The sequence below is a fragment of the Cololabis saira genome, chromosome 12 (genome assembly GCF_033807715.1).
Source record: "Cololabis saira isolate AMF1-May2022 chromosome 12, fColSai1.1, whole genome shotgun sequence".
NCBI classification, from domain to species: domain Eukaryota; kingdom Metazoa; phylum Chordata; class Actinopteri; order Beloniformes; family Belonidae; genus Cololabis; species Cololabis saira.
Genome location: NC_084598.1, coordinates 17824315 through 17846116, shown reverse-complemented (window position 1 = coordinate 17846116; position 21802 = coordinate 17824315). Strand labels below are relative to the sequence as shown.

At 40.6% G+C, this 21802-nt stretch overlaps 1 protein-coding gene across 2 annotated transcripts in view; it reads right to left on the bottom strand.

The window, feature by feature from the left end:
• LOC133456998 (cadherin-4-like) overlaps positions 1-21802 on the bottom strand; it is a 432927-nt gene that overhangs the window by 167713 nt on the left and 243412 nt on the right. The window contains exon 4 of one of the 2 annotated variants that reach the window (XM_061735792.1): positions 8367-8593. The exons of the other annotated variant lie outside the window; for it this stretch is intronic. Within the exon in view, the coding sequence (XP_061591776.1) occupies positions 8367-8593 (227 nt within the window). The remainder of the gene's footprint in view (positions 1-8366; positions 8594-21802) is intronic. 2 annotated transcript variants of the gene reach the window in all.

Here is a 21802-nt window from a genome sequence, read left to right as displayed (position 1 = left end):
AGTGTGCGTATTTAAAAATAGAGCCGGAGCAAAACTTAGTTTGATTGTACTTTATTTAAGTTATTACATTAATCAGTTGTCAAGACTCAGCGTGTCGGGTTGCATCCGAGCCTGGGAGAACTGCTCAGCGCTGCGACGGGCACGAGCCGGGCGCGCTGCTCTCTGGCTGCGCTGAGCAGCCGAGTCACTTTCTGATGCCGGCTTTTGCGAAAGCTCGACCAACAGTCCAGTCCAACAGTCCAGCCCAGCAGACACGTCAGCCCACGCACCTACAATCCATCAACAGTAAACGACGGAGCCCGCCGACCGAGCGGCAGCCGACCTCTCCGCCCGCGGGGACGCGAGGCTGCCGCTCGGTCGGGTGGTTCCTCCGGCCTTCGGCCCGCCTCTGCGCCGCAGCTCCCCCGGGAGCCGCGTCTCCCCGTCCGCTCCAGCTGTCCTGCCACGGAGCCGCCGCCGGGCAATCAAGGGCAATTCACGCGCCCCCCTTCCCCCTTTAACTTCTCATGGTGGCCTCAATTACGTCCGCCTTAAGCCTGAATTATGGTTCCGCGTTAAATCGACGCAGAGCCTACCGTACGGTGCGCGTCGCCGCGTACCCTACGCCATAGTCTCTGCGTTGGTGCAACGCGGAACCATAAATCAGCCTTTACAATAATACAATGGGCGCATTGCGTCATTGGGCGCGCAGCACATTTAAAAAAAAAAAAAAAAAAAAGACGTTTATATCCGCCTAATGGTTGCAAAAATACGGTATGTATGTATGTATGTATGTATGTATGTAGGTATGTAGGTATGTATGTATGTATGTATGTATGTATGTATGTATATGTATATATGTGTGTATGTTTGTGAATATGTATGTGTATATGTAGATATATATAGATATAGAGCAGATGGAGTTAATACAGAGATAGTATGGTTTAAATAAGTATATTTATATAAATATTTATATGGGCATGTGTGTACAAATATATAGAAAATACTCAACTATGTGCATGTATGTATAGGTAAGTGTGTTAGTACAGTGTGTGAGTATAATTATAGTATAGTTAGTTATTATAAATACTTGTTAATAAAGGATTAGTGAATGAGGGTAGGATTAAATAAGTTTACACTTCTTCCTACTCCTTTTTGCACATGTAAATTAAGATATTAAGTTTGAAAGTATGAAATTCTTTGTTTTGTTGTTTTTTTTTGTGTTTGCTTTGTTTTGTTTTCTTATCTTCTCTTTTAATTGTTGTCTTTTACATGTACAAAATAATAAAAAATCTAAATCAAATCAAAGTTTATGTATACAAAAAGTACTGAGTCTTTAAATAACGTGGGGAAGCTCAGATGATGATGTCATGGGTTTGGAAGCTCCTGATCAGTTAACTGACATGTGAGTTAATTGAAGGCACACCTGGAGATGTATTTTAAGGCCACTCCTCAAACACTCTGCTTCTTCGTTTGAAATCATGGGAAAATAAAAAGAAATCAGCCAAAAAATCAGGGAAAGAATCGTGGAGCTCCACAAGTCTGGTTCATCCATGCGTGTAATTTCCAGATGTTTGAAAGTACCATGTTCATCTGTTCAAACAATTATACGCACATATAAACATGGGGATGTCCAGCCATCACATCACTCAGGAAAGAAACGGGTTCTGTATTGCAAAGGTGAACGTGTTTTGGTCCGAAATGTGTGAATCAACTGCAGAACAAAAGCTAAAGACCTTGTGAAGATGCTGGATGAAGCTAGTAAGAAATAATCATCATCCAAATTGAAACGAGTCCTACACTGACATGGGCTGAAAGGCCACTCAAATAACCTATTACTTCTAAAGAAAGATAAAAAAAAGCCAGATTACAGTTTGCAAAAAGACACCAAGACAAAGACCTTTACCTTCTGGAGACATGTCCTGTGGTCTGAAGAACAAAAATGGAGCTGTTTGGCCATAATTACCAACATTACATTTGGAGGAAAAAGGGGGACGCTTGTAGACCTGAGAATATCATACCAACTGTGAAGCACAGAGGTGGCAGCATCATATTGTGGGGCTCTTTTGCTCTAGCAGGAACTGGAGCTCTTCATAAAATAGACAGAATCATGAAGAAAGAACTTTACATGGAAATATTAGGGCAGCATCTTCAGACATCACCCAGGGAGCTAAAACTGTCAGAAGCTTGTGGAAGGTTACGTTTAACCCAAGTCATGCAGGCAATGCTACTAAATACTAAGGAAATGTATGTACACTTTTGACGTTGAAGAACTTTAAGACTCTCTTTAAGACTTTTTTTTTTTTTTTTTTTACCTTGTCTGCACACATATATATATATATCTATATATCTATATATATATATATATATATATATATATATATATATATATATATATATACACGCATACACTAGGGGTGTAACAATATATCGTGCCACAAAATTTCGTGGAGGTGACAAGGTGTATCGCGATATTGGGTTATTAATATTAATCTATTGTGTTGACTAGTAACACGCATCTGACCACGCGTGGCGATCGCGCCTCGACCCGCGGACCAAAATCCTACTACGCTCAGAAGAAAGTAGTACCTTTTTGCGGTCCCGATCACGGGGGGTTTTTCGGGTCGTGAGTAGGATAAACACGGGAAAACTTCTTCCGAGTTGGAGTGTACTTTAATGTCCGCTCAACAGTGTAGGATTTTAGAACGTCAACACAGCACCTAGTGCCGTACTGTGGCATATCCCTCGCCCAATCTAAAACAGACTAATCACTATACTTACACTTATAAGGTGAGCATGAATCAATCTTTTTTTATGATGTAAAATTGTATGTAATTATTTACTTTTATTTATTTATTTAATTTTAGTTGTTGAATTTCTGGAAAAGAAAAAAGTCAAATCATACCTGAGAGAAACTATTCTGTTTGTGGCAAAATATTTTTATTGTATGAAACTGAAGATGCATAATGCAAACCTGACATTTACTTTTAGTTCAGTTTGTGGAAAATGGTTGGCCTGGCTTTCTCTTTAAAACTTAAACAGTTATAAAGCATTACAAACTGTAACAATAGGGCAAATGCACAGCATTGTTTTGTATTTTGTGTCTTTCAAATAAAATAATTTTTTCCAGTCATGTGTTCCTCATTCAAGATTGTTAAAAAAATACTGCTATAATATCGTAACGTATCGTTATCGTGACCTCAATATCGTGTATCGTACCGTATCGTGAGATTAGTGTATCGTTACACCCCTAGCATACACATACATACCCAGTGAGTATTTTTTTTTTTTTTTTTTTGGGGGGGGGGGGGGGGGGGGGGGGTGACATCCACTGCTAACCCAGGAAGCAAGAGCACACGAAGGCACACGTCGTGCACTGAAAATCTGCAACAAAAACCACAAACGAAACACAAAACCGACACGGAGCCGACCAAAACACGAGCTGCAATCGACCCAAATCTCAAGATCTGATCACAGTCTAAGCTAAGCTACGGCGACTTACTAACCCCAAAAACTACAGAGCAAGCATGCAGGTGAACAAGTCAGTGTGTATGTCTATGTGTGTGTGTGCGTGTATGTATATGTCTGTGTCTTTAAGACTCTCTAAGTCTCTAAGAAATTCTCTCTCATTATTATGCCATTTAGCAAAGTGAAATAATTTTGGTAATCCTGACTGAAACAGGAGAGGTTTAGTCTGATTTAACTTCAGACAGTGAGACAAAAATTGTTGTTTTTTTTCACTATGTATGTAAAATTCTGTTATCTGTGCTCCGTAGCCGTGTGATAGCTTGCTCGTCTCCATTGTTTTGAATCAATGGCAAGATTGTTTCATTTCCACACAGATCATATACCTCCATGTTTACTTTTAAGTTGTGAATTTTCATCTCCAGCTCTGAAATCTTCTGCAGGAGGCTGGGGGAATCATCTGAGGAGAGGGATGGCATCTTGCTGCTAGTTAGCTTAGTGGTTAGCACCTTTCCAGGCTATTAAGCTTCAGCCAGGGCTCTCAAGTCTCACGCACTGAGCGTGAGACTCACACATTTCAACTAGTTCACACGCTCTCACGCCACACATGGCATTTCTCAGGCTGAGAAATTAACTTCACCACACAGTAATTCCCACAGCCCATCTTAAAAAGGAGTCAAGGGTAGATTAAGCTACTGTGCCCCGACCTCTCGGCTCAGAACTGCTGTCTGGAGTTACCAACCTATCAGCCAATCAGAAAATACAATTTCTTGTTGCAAGGCTAGGTTTCAGCTAGGTTTCAGTTAGAGTTTCAGCTTCAAGTGTTCCATAAATGCGTAGCGGAAGTAACATAAGTTACTATACACACACACTCCGCACACACACACATGCACACAGGGACAGAATAATCATCACCGTTCAAGGGGCCCATTTGGGGCTAAATGTGTTTTTCTTTATTTAATTTGTTTGTTTGTTTGTTTAAAGCAGAATGAGACCAGTACTGTTCAAGGGGCCCATTTGGTTTTTTGTTTTTTTATTTTTTTATTATTATTAAACGTCACCAAGACAAATTATTTAATATAACGTTAATATTGTGAAGAGACACTGGCCGCTACAGGAGTTTTCCTTTGTTACAGATTAAATAAAACTGTGTATTTGACATAGTCAAATTTGTTCTTTCTGAAGAAGTTGGGTCGATGGGACACTGGGAAGGAGATATTCTTCTGCCCGTGCAACCCCCCAACTCCCCCCAAAAAGTCTCACTCCAAGCAAACTTCAAAACTTGAGAGCCCTGCTTTAGCTGAGTGGCAAGTGCCCGGACACTGTAAGTCCGTGCGTTCTTGAGAATTGAGCAACGGCCTAAGTTTCTCTCTTTCTCCCCTCTGCTTCCTGCACAGCATTACCAGACTCTACAAGAGACAAACTGGCCTTTTTAACACATGTTGCCATATGCATATTTGCTGTACTGTGTAATGGGTTCAGTGAAACATGCATATGAACCTTTCCACTGAGTCAATATTCAAGAGCCCAAAACTCTGCCAAGAGCTGTGTGCACAAACATGGTTTATCAGCAGAGTGGGATGAGACAGATACAAGCTCAATCTGGACAAATGTATTCTTTCTCTTTAGAAAGTGGAAAGTTCAGTAGAATGACTGCAGGGGATGGTTGCTCCACATCCCAGTGGTGCAATGAGGTGAAACAGAAGTGGAAGGAGGCATATTTGGGAGGGATTGAGGGAAATGAGCAGAATGTTTGTCAAAGCAGATGTGCCTCCCCCCTGTCTTTTTTTTCCCCTAAATAACTCATGCACCAGATCATTTTACCTACACATGCTAACAGGTACTGGTGAGTTTCCTGAGGAGAAATGTAAAGGGAAAAAAAATGAGGAAAAAAAAACAGGCACAGGGGTAGATAATGCTTTACCTTAGCTGCTGCACAAGGCTCAAGTGTTTTTTTCTCAAGCTATGGTGTAAGTTTGATCAAACCCTGCAGCTCCAAATTGCCATTTCTTATTCACGCTTACACAAAAGAGAGGTGATGAAATTGATGAAAAAAAAGAAAGGAATGTTAAGCGGAGATGTCTGCACAATTATTTAAACTATTATGAAAGATGGATGAGGAGGACAGAAGCAAACTGGAGTTGGATCAGTTTTTCAGGACAGCTTCATGGATTTTAGAGATTTAAAGGTTGTAGTTCTCGCCCTAATATAACACAGAGAGGGCACAAAGATGTTGGCATGCAACCATAACCATATTAATCTCATAGGCTCCTGATATAAGATACTTTATGCCTTACACAAAAGGAAACCACATGTCGACCATGCACAGCATTAAATATTTTATGCAAAATTTGCATAATTCACACTTGATCCAACATAATCACCAACAATAAAAGAGAATTCTCACACACATGCCAAGCACACATGCTTGTGCACACTAATGCAATGTGAACAGGAGTCACTGAGTGTGAAATGGATGCGGCCCCCCAGCCCTGGTGCCATCAGCCTTAGCCAGCTGGCGGTGGTCCCAGCTCTTCCCCTCAACGCCACTGCTTCCCCCAAACCCTGCATGCTTTGATATCAGCCAGCCCCTGGCTACCTAGACATCTGGAAGTTATTATTCAACAGAGCACGCCACAAAGCATCATTTCCATAATGAAACATCACATTTTGTTTCAGCACTCTTTCTCCTGCTACGTATATGCTAGATCCAACTTGTAGCATATTTATTCTGACAAACTGATAGTGTCCAGCACTCATTCTGAGTGTGTCTTTTCATGGCCTCTTAGGGTCTCTGCATTAGTCAGTGGGAAGTAAAGTTAAATATCACAATTCAACCTTTGACATGGTTTAATTTAATCGCAGGGTTCAATCTATACAGTGCAGTAAATAATTTTAAAGAAAAAAGGCCAGCCTATTCAGCACTTGAACAGTGGACTTATCCTCACAGCCCTCTCTTACACGATTATCCTTTTGTTGGATGATGTCCCACTCTCTATTGTTCTTTATGACTCATGGTTCACTTTTTGTCATCTCTTCTGTTTTTTCTGGCGGTGCACAGTCAAAAGAAAATTAAGCAAGAAACGTTCCTTTTTTCAATTTGAGCTGTTTAGCTTGTTTAGTTTTGAATGGCTTTGACTTAAATTTTTGGGAATCTTAATGCCGTAAAAATTCAACTAGTAAAAAACGTCTGAAGATGATGGACCTTTGGTCATTCAAACTACATTTTTTTTTTCACTGGTTTCCTTTTCATCTTTTCTTTACAAGGTTATTGCTCATGATTAAATGATCAAGAATTGAAGTCAAAGAAGGGAAGTTAAAAATAGCATCTGAAGTCCAGTACAAATGAAAAGATCTTTCTGCCTGCTTCTCTTTCAACCACAGTGACTGACTCTGTATTCTTCACAATTGTGGAATTAAATAAAATCCCATTTGCACAAACTGAAAAGAGGTAAAGTTAAGTGAATTACTGTCATTTCAAACAATTACCCACATTTAATCGCACATCTAATCGCAACCAATAACTAAATAAACTAAGGGCTTAGTGGCTCAGCTGGTAGAGCGGGTCGTTCAATGATCAAAGGATTGGTGATTCGAATCCTGCTCCCCCAGTCGTGGTTTCCTTGGGCAAGACGCTCCACCCTCCTTTCCTCCAGTGAGGGTTCCAGTGGTTACAGTGGTTGGAGAGGCCGTAAGGTGTGGACTGGCTGCCACATTTCTGTCAGTCTGCCCCAGGGCAGCTGTGGCTACACATGAAGTTTACTATGGTAATGGTGCACCACCAAGTATGAATGAGGAGTGAATGAATGAGGGTACCATTGTAAGCACTTTGAGTGTCCAGAAAAAGCATGATTATAAATCTAGTCCATTATTGTGAGTGGATGAAACCTGGTGTATTTTCTTTTGATTTAAAAAAAAGATTGAAAGAAAGCATAACAATATTACTATTCATTTGGATGTGTTTCTAGCCACATGAGAATTGTAAAAGCAATGTTCATCCTGCCTCTTTTGGACTGTTTTAGATTTCCATAAAATCCTGAGAGTAGTATACCTGCATCTTCAGAGGATGCATTATCTACTACATTCACCAGCAACCAACTAATATCATTTGTTTGGTGGTGTTAGGCAGGGAGTAAGGGCATTTATAGATTTTTTAATGAAAACAGCTGCCAAAGAATATGAGTAAACAACACATTGTGGGTAAAAAGTTGTGTTCCAAAGTAAATAAATTATCAAAAGTAGCTGAAAGATGGATCACAATTCTGTGTAGTCTCTAAAAGCCAATACATTTCACATCATGGACATTTTCTTTTTATTTCAAGTAGATTTCAAGGCTTCTACAAAACTAGAGTAAGTGTTTTTGCCAACACGTGACAACTGCTTACTACCAAGTGAATGCAAAGGATATGTTATGAGACATTATTAGGAATTTCCTGCCCATACAAGATGTCCAAATTTGCACTGAGTAAGTGAACACTGCCTCCTAATAAATGTATGTTGTCATTACCTAATCTGATTAGAACTTGTTGATATTGACTATCTGACGTGGCCATGCGCTTCTGTTGCCATGGGGACAGTTTAGCTCAGGCTGGTCATTGCGTGACCTCCGACAGCTTTTAAATACAATGCAAGAGCCAAGAAGCATTGGGTTGCCATGGTACAGGATGTTTTCCAATAAAAGCTTATGGCAGAGGAAGACATTCTCTCCCCCATGTGGCGGCATGATTCTATCACTCTTAACTGTGTGCTCTTGCTGCTTCACTCTTTGCTCAGATCTCTCCCCTTGCTCTCTCAAAGTCCCCTAGGAGTTTTGACCTGATTCTGGGATGTTAGTATCAACAGACCACTGGAGAAAATTTGATATGAAGTGGAACCCCTGAGATTGAAATGTTCAAGCATCACATTTTTTGCGTGTTACTCACCTCGTTTTCATTTCGCTCAGGTGATACTAGGTCAGTCAGTGCCAGTTGAACCACAGTTTCCCAGACATGTGTATGTGGAGCACTCGCTGTCAGTTTGAACTGGACTAGTTCATCCAAGCTGGCTCCCTCTCCCTGAGCAAAGATGGATCCATCTGTCCGCACACTGAAGACGGGGTCATTGCTTTGGAAAACCACAGCTTCATTCCCCATGCAGTCATCAAACTTCACTGTGGACAAAGTAATTGACAAGACTTTAATATTCTTTTTCCAAAGCAATATAGCCAACAAATGAAAACAACTGATGGTTTGTTGGGATACAGATAAAATGTCTGTCCTCACTCAAACACACACAGAGTACACCTGCAGTGCACTTTTCTATAGAAGGTAATAGTAAGTGAGGGCACAGTGGTGCAGCTGGTAGTGCAGCCGCCTCACAGCAAGAAGGTACTGGTTTCAATTCCCGCCGAGGACGCTGTGGGCGCTGAGTGCGTGTTAAGTTCCCCCATGACTTCAGGGCCCCCACTCGGGGTGGGGTTGGCGAAAGGGCCTTTCTGTGTGGAGTTTGCATGTTCTCCCCGTATTCCCATGGGTAGATAATGTGATGTGTAATGTGCACTACGTCCGGGCGGAGAAGCCCCGCCCTGTCTGGTGAAAAGAATCGGCCTGCTCACTCCTCAAGTTAAGGAGGAGACTTGAGCTCAGTGTGGGCTCTCCTGGGGTTGGTAGAGGGAGCAATGCCCAGGACTGACTGAAGATAATTAAATAATAGTTAAAATAGACATCTTAAAAAATATGATAAAAGGAGCAGACTGTAGCATAAACCAAAACAAAGAGCATTACCATCTTACCATCTTGGCGCTCATCTTATTTTTTTGCAAGAGACCCACCTCAAAATTTCAGACCACTCTAAATTGAGGAGGGGATGAGTAGGTCAGACTTATCATTCCTCATTTCAAGGAAAATCTTGGGGTGCAGCTATCTTGCTACATAAATCTGTTCCCTTTGTGCACTCAAATACTATCTCTGACCCTAATGGTAGATTTGTTATAGTTGCTGGCCAGATTAATAACACCCAGGTGGTCTTGGCTAATATTTATGCTCCCAATTATGACGATGATGCTTTCTTTAAACGATTGTTTCTAACTCTCCCTGATTTATCGTAACACCACTTAATATTAGGTGGAGACTTTAATTGCCGGCTTGACCCTCATCTGGATCGTTCCTCCCCCAGAGCGTGTGCTCCATCGAGGTCGGCTAAGGTAATCCGGTAATCCTTTATGGAAGAATTTGCTGTCACTGACGTCTGGCGCTTTTTTAACCGTTCTAAGAGGAAATATTCTTTTTTTTTCTCATGTTCATCACACTTTCACCCGCATTGAGTATTTTTTGGTTGATGATATACTGCTTTCATTGGTATCCTCTTGTAAATATGATGCCATCGTTATTTCTGATCACACCCATATCTCTATCAACATATGCTTTAAGAACTTAAATTCCACACATGCGCCATGGCATCTTAATACACAACTACTTTTAAAAGACTATTTTGTTAACTTTGTCTCACTTTGTCTTTGATTGCACGTGACAACTCTGTTAAAATGAATATACTCCCAAGGCTCTCCTACTTGTTTCAGTGCATACCACTCTTCCTCCCTCTTTTTTACGTAAACTAAACCTGATTTCAGAATTCATTTGGAATAAGAAAGTTCCTAGGCTGGGCAAACAACATTTGCAAAGACTGAAGCCACTGGGAGGGCTGGCTCTGCCTAATCTTAGGTTGTACTATTGGGCCACCAATATTAGAATTCTTAAGTACTGGCTTCAATATGAGGCTTTTGATCCTCCCCCATCATGGCTGGTTATGGAGGCAAGTTCAGCAAATACGGTCTCACTGAAAGCCTCAGTGCACTCCCCTATCCGATCCTCCTCTTTCCCCTACACCAAAAATGTGATTGTTAAGACCTCACTGAGGATCTGGGTCCAGTTTAAGTGCTACTTTGGCCTACAGACTTTTTCTATTTATGCACCACTAGCAGCTAACCATGCTTTTCCTCCTTCCCTCATAGATAGCGTTTTCTTAAAGTGGTCAAATGTTGGTATTCATAACATAAAATAATAAGACTTGTATATTGATAATATTTTTGCTTCTTTTCAGCAACTTACAGATAAATTCTCACTTCCTAAGCATAATTTCTTCAGATATTTACAAGTCTGCAGCTTTGTTCATGACTCATTTCCTAGCTTTCCTAATTTACCCTCTGACTCAGCTTTGGATAGTTTCCTGACACCAATCCCTACTCTTAAATGCTCTATCTCATATACAGTATCTATAACCAAATTAATCTTTTACATTCGGAGCCCCATGGCTTAATAAAGTCACTTTGGGAGGAGTATCTGGGGGTCGCAATATCAGAGGAAGTCTAGACAGAGATCTTGAGACGAGTACATAAATCTTCTATTTGTGCAAGACACAGTCTTATTCAGTGCAAAGTTGTACACCGTACCTACTATACTAAGGCTCGACTGGCTAAGATTTATGATAGTGTAACTCCGACTTGTGATAGGTGTCAGCAATCTCCTGCGCACTTAATACACATGTTCTGGAACTGTCCTTCCCTATATAATCATTGGACTAAGATTTTTAATACCCTGTCAGAGGTAGTTGGGGAAAATAAAGCTAAATGCTCTGAGTGCACTATTTGGGGTTGCTCCCACTTCCCTCACTAAGTCTAAAAAGGATGTACTGGCTTTTGCTACCCTGCTAGCCAGAAGATTAATTGTAATTAATTGGAAATCAGCAATACCTTTATTTATTTTTTTGTAATTGTCTATTTCTGTTCTAGTTTTATTTTTATTTTTTGTATTTATCTATCTAATTATTTTTATTGTGGTTGTTCTAGTTTTATATAAATTGTTCGGGTATGCCACAATACTTAAGTGACCACTTTCTTTTTCTGTTGTTTTTCCTAAAAGAAAAATGTACTCTTTGTAAATATTTTAATATAAATTGTATACATCTGCGAAACCCAATAAAAAAAGTTGAAAAAAAAATACTTGGCAGTATAACACACCTTTCTGCAACATAGACCCGTATGAGACTGAGTTGTTGAAGACTTAAAAGTCAACCAGACAACTACAGCTAATCCAGAATGCTGCTGCCCGAGTTCTCACTAGAACTAGGAAAGTAGACTAAATCGTTCCAGTTCTGAGGTCCTTACATTAGGTCCTTACACTGTTTCCACTAGCAGGAGTTCAGGGTAAATCTTCCAAAGAGGAACCTCTAACAGGGACGACTGTCTCCTCGGCCCCTTCAGCCAGCGTGTTTCCATTACGCTGTAGCGCCACACAAGAACCCCTGAGTGTAAAACAGCACAGCTGACCACAAGGTGGCGGTAATGGGCACTTTTTGCTCTTCGCGAACAGCCATCAGAATAAAATGAGATGAAAAAGAAGAATGCAGCAGAACAATAAAGAGAAGAAGAAACACATAAACAACAGATGCTACCTGCAATTTTTTTTTTAAACATGCGGTAGTAGTGATTGAGATTAAAAGAAAGCCCCTGCCGGACCACTATATTTGTGTAATTTGGCAACAAGATCTGAACCGACTCATCAGTTCTGCCATTGTATTTTTCATTAATCTCCAACTTCAACAAATCAGCAAAATATCTCTGGTCCAAATGTTTAAATGATTTGTGGTCACATGATTTATGTTCATGTGAGAGTGTAGAATGTAATTAAGAAATCCTGATCAGCAGAGACCCCTGCCAGAAAGTTCCTTATGGCCAACCTGAGTACCTCTCTATGTACTGGTGCGTTTTTTGCCCCATAATGGTTCCTGCTGGCCACTTTTACAGGGCCGTTCCTGGTAATAGAGACACGCACAAACGGCCTTAGAACTGCATTGTCTGGCTCTAACAATTTCAAGAACTACAGTTCGATTTGACTACAACTCGACTAAGGTGTATACGTGGCTTTTTTTAAACTTTGATATCAGTCGGACTAAGGCAAATAATTCCACTTTCTCTTAGTGCATGTAAACATTCTGTGTTTTAAAGTTTTATGACATCCATCTATCAACTTCCCATCCAGTGTAAATGTGGTCAAGAACATTTTTAAATTTACTGAAACTGTTTTACATTACATAAATGTTTTTCCTATCCAGGAATAACTCTTTATTTTCTTAAAACAACAACAACAAAAAACAAAACAAAAAAAACAAAACTTCAACTGTGGTTCATTTGAACAAATTATCGCGCTTTTCCACTAGTCCCGCCTCAGCTCGGTTCTACCCGCCACGGCCCCGTCTTTCGCTTTTGCACTAGGGGCTGAGACGGGTAGAGCCGCTCCAAGCCGATACTATTTCTGTAACCATTTCAGTGAGGTTCTAACCAGGCTGAGCCGGGACTATTTCTGACGTCACCACCCTCCGCGCCACTGATTGGTCGGGGGCAGGGCCGTCACCACCCTCCGTGCCACTGATTGGTTGGGGGGCGGGGCCGTCAGACCTTTGAATCAGGAAGCGGGAGTCAGCGCGAGCGCGACTCGCGGCTCGCAGCGATTTTATTATTCGCGCAAAACGTCTGTTTGGTGATCCAACTCTGAGGTGCAGATGTTCATAAACCTGGTGGCTGAGGAGAGAATTAAAAAAGGGATGTAGACGGGCTGTTTTACTCTCAGCCGCTCGCGGCTCCAGCTGATTTCTGATCAGCGCCGACATGAACAAAGCGGTTGCGCAATCGAGTACGTCACAGCAGCTTTACCCCAACCTGCCCACTTCTCCCCTGGCTGTGGAAAAACAAACGGGGACAAAACGGGTAGAGGCGTGACGAGCTGAGTCGGGCCGAGTAAGGACTAGTGCAAAAGGGGCATTAGGCAAAAAAAGGACAAAACCTGCACTACAAAAAAAACAAAAAGATTAAAGTGACATTAATATATGTCACCATAAACCAACTTATTAGGAAGGCATAATCAGAGAAGCACTTACACGTTTGATCTCTTAAGAAATTATAAAACAGCATGTGAGAGGATGTCTCACCAGCAACTACGCCCTATACTGGAAATTATTTTTCTTTTCACCTCCCTCATGGTTCTTGAGGATTACAATGTCTAGACGACATATGTAGGAATCCCTGAGGAGTACACTGTAATTCACATTTGCTTCTTCTTTTTCTGTCTTCCCACGTTACTATAGAAGGTTCCAATTACGGGAAGTAACTGCCAGTTAATCTGTCCTTTTGTTCTGTCTGGCCTTGAATAAGCATGCGATCATGTCAGAAGCCTCCAGATGTCCAGACAGCTACTCCAAGCTCAGTCAGACGGGAAAACTTTTCACTGACATTCTCCATTCAGTTTATTAGGTGCTGTCCTCATCTTGACAAATATAGACAGGGCAGAAAAGATGGATTAAATTAACATAAGAGGCAGGAAAAGCCTCTGCTGTTCATCAGATGGTTACCTTGTTTGGATTTCTGTGCAGATCTATGTTAAATAAACGCCCAACTTGCTGGTGTGTGTTTCTCTCATTCACTTTCCTCTCTGTCCAATTTTATTTAGCAAACACCAGTCTGTATAAGAAACTGTATTTTGGAGTTTGCCTGCATACATTTCCAATATGAAAAAGTACATTTATGTAGTATTATGCCAATCACTAAAACACCATTTAAACTCTCACTGTCCCCCAATTATTGTCTCTGCTCAATCTGAGTTACGAGGACACAGTCAACAGTGCAGCAGAGGCTTGCAGCCTGACGCGCAATACTGAAAGATTTGGTAATTATCAGAATTTAAATGTGTATTCACACATTAACACGTAACTTTAGACAGGAACGTATGGTAATGTTGGACCATGCTTCTAAAAGTAAACACTTATTCCCTCAAATAAAACTGAAGCTGATATTTTAACATGGACAAAAGTTATTTGTGCTGCCTAAAGCAGTTTGTTTAGTCTCAGCCCTGAGCAGCACTCTGTTGGTGCAATTACACTCCCTTGAATAACATTTATGAACTGACAGCACCCTGATAACAGAAAACCTAGTCAGTTTATGTCAACCTTACACTTAATGATTTTACAAGTGAATTCATTGTCGCTTAGGAATTTCCACATTTTAAACAATTTCAGAGACTTTCTTGAGTTGTAATGCACTGCTGTGATCTCAGTTTTTAGGTGTAAGGTGACCGTCTGCAATGTAAGAGTGTCATAAAATAGTATTTTAATAAACTTTCTAAAGTTGGGGCCCTGGTTAGCTTAGTGGATTGAGCGGATGCCATTTACAGTGCAAGTGGTGCACGTTCAAGTCCCAACCTGTCCCCCTTTGCTGTGGGTTTGCCCATTTCCTATCCACCTATTTTCCCAGTAGTGCCACAAAAAATTTTTTTTCACAATCCTGCTCTTTCAACAAATCATTGTACAGTGAAATTATCTCTATGCTCTTGTAGTGCCAGGTAGTGTCTCATATACTGATTTAAAGCAGCAGAAAATATCTAAAATGTTTACCACAGAGGTTCCCCCTATAGACGTGGAGCTTAAGTTGCTTTCGCAACAACATATTCATTGGCCTCATTTGCACCTCTGTCACCATGTTTTTGAGTCTCAGTTGCCACTGCTACAATGTTCACTGTAGGTTGTAAGCAAGGTTCACCGTCACTGATACTGTATTGGACTATGCCGTAAAGCCACACAAGAGAAGTCGTAACAAGAGACATCTGTGACAAGAGCCCAAAGTTACTTTGGGTTATTTTTGCTGATAGTAAGGACAGGAGAAAACAAGGGCTAGACTATACCTTCTAAAAGTAATTCAATATTCCATCAAATTAAATAGAAACTGATGTTTGATACTGATACAACTGATAAAAAATGCTATTGTTTTAAGTATTTTAGCAGTAAAGTATGGGCTCAAGATCATGAAAATTGCTTTACTCATCTTACCAGAAAAAACTAGGATACTTTTTACTACAGCAGTTTGTACAAATTGAACCTTTTAAGCGGTCTTTTAGCAGTTACTTAAAGCTGTGACCTCATGATAAATGTATGTGTATTCACTTGTATACAGGTTGTATACGGATGTATACAAGTTAACTCTCTTCTCCCTCCACCACCTTCTCAACCATCGTCTGGGTTGTCTGCAGAAAAGTTTGCTTCCTACTTAACTTTAAAGGTTGTTACTATCAGTAATCAATTCTCTGAACCTGACCATCTCAGCCCACTCCAATCTGGTATTAGTGCCTCTCTCTTCTCTTTCCGATCTCTAAATCAGGTCGAAGTCTCTAAACTTCTAGTTGGCTCAAAACCAACAACTTGTTCTCTTGATCATGTTCCCACCAACATCCTGCAGAGCATTTTACCTACTGTCAAACCTGCAATAACCCACAATATTAACTTTTCTCTTAAATCTGGCGTCTTTCCCGCTACGTTCAAGCAAGATCGGGTCTCTGAATAAAACCCACACTCAACCAGGTTGAAAACTACCGTCCGGTCATTTATGTCTAAAATTCTAGAACGAGCTTCTTCAGTCAAGTCTCAGTTACTTTGCAGGAAGATCCTTCAGAGTATCATGGCAAAGACGAGTGTCCAGATCAGATGAGCTGGCAACAGAGGTTCCACAGGGATCGGTGCTTGGCCCTCTTCTCTTTTCACTGTACACTATCTCACTAGATAAATCATCAACTCTTCTGGCTTCTCCTACCACTGCTATGCCAATGACACCCAGATTTTCCTTTCCTTCCCACCTGACGACACTGCTGTCTCAATGGGAATATCAACCTGTCTTTCTTATATCTCTGCATGGATGAAGGACCTCCACCTTCAGCTAAATCTGTTCAAGACTGAGCTAATTGTCTGCCCAGCCTGTCATTCCTTTCCTCCTCAGATAGCCGTGCAGCTGGATTCCACCACACTGCTAGGAATCTTGGTGTCATGTTAGACAACCAGCTGACCTTTAAGGGACCATGTTGCCTCAATTTCCCAGTCTTGCCGATTTGCTCTTTATAAAATCAGGAAAATCAGACCCTACTTGACAGAACATACGGCACAGCTCTTCGTTCAGGCTCTGGTTATGTCACGCATTGGTTACTGTAATTCCTTGTTGGTAGGCCTTCCTGCGTGTTCAGTTAAACCTCTGCAGGTGATCCAGAATGCAGCAGCAAGTCTTGTCTTCAACCAGCCCGGGAGAGCTCATATCACTCTGCTGCTAATCTCTCTGCACTGGCTTCCAGTTACAACGCACATCAAGTTCAAAGTTCTGCTTTTAACTTCTCTGCTCATCAGAATGAGTGTGGAGATTTGTCCAGCTCTTTGCATGACTCAGACCTGAAAAAAGCAGCATGCATTTATGCCAAATGATATTATGATGGTGTTTTTTAAGACCTAGTTTTCCTGTATAAAGGGACTGTTGCGTTGGGTGGGAAAGGAACATAAAAAAACAACAACCCAGCACTGGCATGGCAGCACCTGTGTCCAACTGGACTCACAGCTGTCTGACCAGCATTTATCCATGCTGTATGCCTATGTAATTTCTTACTTGTGTTGTTCTCTCAGATTTAAGTCACTTTGGATAAAAGTGTCTGCTAAATGACAGTAGTAGTAGTAGCAGTAGTAGTAGTAGTTCTAGTAGTAGTAGTAGTAATAGTAGAGTAACGTGTTAGAAAACCCATCTCTCGCAAACAAAATCCATAAAATTCTGAATCAAGTCGATAAATGCTTAAGCAAGAGGTAACTGTAGGTATAAAGTGTAATGTGTGTGTATGTCTGTGTAGGCATTTATTTCTCAGGATTCTCTGCATGTCTTAACAATGACAAGCTGAACTAACTGCACCAATAACCACACACAAATGGAGTGACAGGCTGTGCATCGAGTACCCAGAGGGTCTTGTTTTTGCACCAATTAAAGAAAAAGACAGCGCCAACTTTAACCTTCCAACACACAAAAAGACACAGACCTTCAATAGCTCCTCTGTTACCCAGTTGGGTCAATAACTGCTATAAGAGAGATTATAAAAATTGGCCAACAACAAAGCAATGAAGCCCAACGGCACAGTGCTGCACATTAGCAAGTTTTCTAAAGCAGTAGAACCCAGGATGTGCATTGATCTGGCAAATAAAAAAGACACCCCTACGTGCCAAACAGCCAGCCAAGTATTTCTCCTTCTTCTAGTCAATGTGAACAGACACCCGCTGAAATTTGACAAAGTCTAGCAGAGCAGCCCCTCACAGGAAATGGATATATTCAATAATTTCCTTGTCACGATTATATGGAGGACAAGAAAATTGAGTTCTTGGAAATCAAGCTCCCCGCAAAAAAAGGCACCCATTCCCCATTTTATGATTAAAGTCCTCATCTCTATCCAATAAGACAAGGACAAGAAGAAGGCGTAAACTAAGAAGAGATGGGACCTTCTTGTGGTGTTCTTTGGACACCCTGACAGGACATGGCTGACAAGTGTTGAAAGAAGAGAAAGCAAGCTGAGGGGTGACACAAAGAAAGGTGAGAAGAGAGAGGGGGAGGGAAGGGCAGAAATGGATATGGATGTGAGGATAGAGAAAGGGGGAAGATGGCAATCAGATGGGGAAATGAATGAATGAACAAAAAAGCAGAAAAGAAGTAACAAAAAGCTTGTAGGCAGATTGCGATTGCTAAATAAATCCTCTGAGGCAATGTTCATAGCTGCATTAATTTGAATTGTTCAAAATATGGCGCACTGCATGCGTCAAATGTCACCCTGCCCTACAAAATGGTGAAGAAACCACTTTTATCAGCGCCGGATCACACTGCTATCTGTTACAATCAGGCTCATTGTGAACAAGGGAACAAAAGAAGAGGAGGCGGATGAGGTGGGGGTGGGGGGTGGGGGGGTGATGGGGCGCAGACTGCAGGGATTTAGCGGAAGGGGGCCTGGCTCAGTGAACTGGTTCTCTCTCACATATCCACACTGGAATGGATGGGATGCTCAGATCGCTGTTTAAACAGGTTAATTGGGCTGGCCTCCCAAGAGATCAGGGCAGATGGAGAGAAGAATGAAATGAGAGATCAAAAAGAGAGACAGAGGGAGAGCGTGAGAGCTCAGAACGATAGAAACAGATAGATAGAAACAGCGGGCTGGATGAAGAGAAGGATGGCCACTGCTCATAAGCACCATGGGGAATGTACAGCCTAATCAGAGCAGTGTGGAGCTGTGCAGTGTGCCCTCAGTGACTGCAAAGAGCCAGGTCCACCTCCTATTACTGACAAAATATGAAGGGAGTGCAAACTTGTGATGAAAGGCTGTTTAGAATAATGTTAGAAACCAATCAGTGTGACTGGTTCACTGTCATGGTGAGTGGTCATCTTTATTCTTTCTAGAAATCTTCAAAAGGATGATGGCAGCTCCTGTTACAAAAATGCTCACAGTATGCAATCTCACACACACAAAGACTAGGAGCAAACATGCACTGGACTCAGTGTCATTTCAGAATTTCTTTTAATAATATCAATAATTGTTTCGGAGAATACATCAAACCCAAGCACAGTGCAAAAAACAAATGTATTACACACTACACTGAACTAGAAGCTTCATAACAGTCAAATATGAATCAAAGAAAAGCTGCCAGTATAAGTACAGTTTTTCAAACCTGTTTTTGGTGGTTCACTTATCTAACTGTTTCACATTTTTAGAGTATTCTATGCCAATATACGCCTGGGAAATTTGCAGCCTGAACTGCAGTCATGTTTGCCAACTACAGAGGCAAAACAAAATCAAAATACACTTTTAAAAGTGTTGAACTCTTTTAAGTTGCCTCAGGCAAAATTGTTTTTATGTGGTTGCAAAGGAACACAAAAGACTTTGGAAGGTGGGAAAAAAATCCACTTACATATACATACAGTATATATAGTTTGTGTAACCTGTAAGGCATAAGATAATGTTTATCGAATAAGGAGATTGGAGAGGAATATCTCTCGATTCTACTCAAAGAATATATTGCATTTTGAAATTTGGTCATATAACATTCCCTATTTTTTATTCCTCCATCATTAGACTTTAATTTAATGAATGAAAGATGGATATAAGGGTGGACTTAAGGCAATCACATTCTAAATAAAACATGTGAATGTTCATCAGCAATGGTTAAATGTGGCAAACTGTACAATTCATAACCTCACACCATTTATTCAGCATGCTATCACTATGCCCACCTGTGGTGCAGCTACAGTAAGGCTAAGTTTAATAAGCTACGGGTGGCATACAATGATGCACTTAGAATTATTTTGAAGCTCCCTAGGTGGACGAGTGCCAGTCAGTTGTTTGTGCACAGTGGTGTTTCTACCTTAGACGCTGTCCTTAGGAATCTCATGTATAATTTTATGGCAAGGCTGAATGACTCAAAAAATGAAATTGTTATGGCTTTAACCATGCCCAAAAAGAGCAGTACTAGGTTCTTTTCTAGTTTTTGGAGGCATTGGAGAGGGTGTTTGTATATTTTTTAGGTATGTTCTTATTCTGTCCTTTGTTGTTTTGTCTACTGTTGTTGTTGTCTCTTTTATTGTATTTATATGGACCTATCTGAGTCTGAAATAAATATTGAATATAACTATCACAGCTGTCCAGTCACACTGCAGCATTGCTCAGTCAGGTGATGTATCCTGCAGGGGGATGGGTAGTTTATCTTTCAGTAAAATTAACATTTACTGTCTGCAAAGGAACTTAACATAGTGGTTTACAGAGAAAAAAGGAAAAGGCCTGAGCTAAGGCACGACATTGAGGTCTCTGTTTGGGAGAATGTAGACCCAGAATTGTATACAACCACATACAACAGTGCAACATTGTGTTGATGATTTTTTTTTTCTTTTTTATATATTGAACAAGTCCAGAGGTAGAGAAAGTACCAATACAAATTACAAAATACGAACAAAATTGCAGGAAAAAAATAACTTACATTTTATTCTTTAGCCTAGGGGAGGAATATAAGTAACAAAGAACAATATCAACCTTGAAATGCTTTTTAAAAATTTGATTTTTTTTTTTTTTGCTTCCTTCAAAAAAAATAAAGTAATAGGCTATGCCTGTTGGAAAAAAAAGTTATGGATACAGAATTTGGCTAACAAGAATAATTAACTTATTAAAAGTTAACAAAAAAAACAAGAGACATGAGTCCAAAGTTACCTCCATGTCTGGGATCAGAGTTTGTTTTCTCTAGTTCTGGATATGATGACAAGAAACAGTAACAGTATATTTGTAAATCCTGTCAGATAGCACCCCTTCGCTCAACACAATACCACACAAGGTGAGACATAACTGCAGTAGAAGTCCCTGACCATACACTTGCAGCTTAGTTTGCATTACTGCACAACTACACTATCGCCTCTAGCGACGCTATTTTGAGGATGTGCCTTACCAAAGTGCCAAACAAAAGCAGGATTCATGTGGCAATCATGATACGTTCAATGAAACTCAAAACGGTAATTACACAACAAACACTTTCATTGGGAAATGCGTGATTATACTGAATTTGTGGAAGAGTTTCAAAATAAAAGCATGACTGCTCAGCAGAGTCTGAAGTGCATCCAGGTGGATTGGTTGTCTTTTTTGGTTAGGTTTTTAACCCCTTTTAACCCCTATTGCAAAAATAAGTAATTACAAATAAAACGTCAGTGTAATTCGATTTCAATTCAATTTCAATTTCAATTTTATTTATATAACATCTATTAAAACAGAAGCTGTCTCTAGGTGCTTTCCAGAGATCCAGAACATGACACCAGAGCAATTATTATATAAACATAACAAAAACAAGCAGGTAAAAACTCCTCTAGTGGGAGAAAAACCTTAAGCCAAACAGTGGCAAGGAACAACTCCCCTTTAGGAGGGAAGAAACCTTGAGCACCTGGACCTGGCTCATAAGGGGGGACCTTCCTGCCGGAGGCCAGCTGGGCAGCGCAGGAAAAGAGAGAACGGCCAGACCACTGATCCCGTCACAACTGGGTTTTATTAGCTTAAGTGTGTTTGTTTATTTTATCGTTTGTCTACTGTTGCATCCACTTTGCTGGATCTTGATTACATGTTCTTCCTCATTTCCCAGTCGAATGACCAGGGGCGCACATATGAAGTCAGTTTCACATTGGTGTGTCTCTGTGAGGGGAATCATCAGAAAAGCTTGGTTTTCTGGTTTTGAGAAGTTATTGTAGAGTCTTTTCACTGGATGAGACAAAATCTCGTCCGCCATTTTGAATCAAGCGAGACTCAGTCACCACGTGACTTCGTCATCCATCTTTCTTTTCACCTGTATGAACAGCCATCGTGACACACACACACTGACGCACACACACATACACGTATATAATCTGAATTTTGTGTTTAATGTTTAGTTAGTTGTTTGCTTATGTGTACTTTAGGCATCGGAATTTATCCCAAGTGTTGTTTCACTATCTTTTAACACTTGTGTAAATAAATTCTGATTCATTTGAATG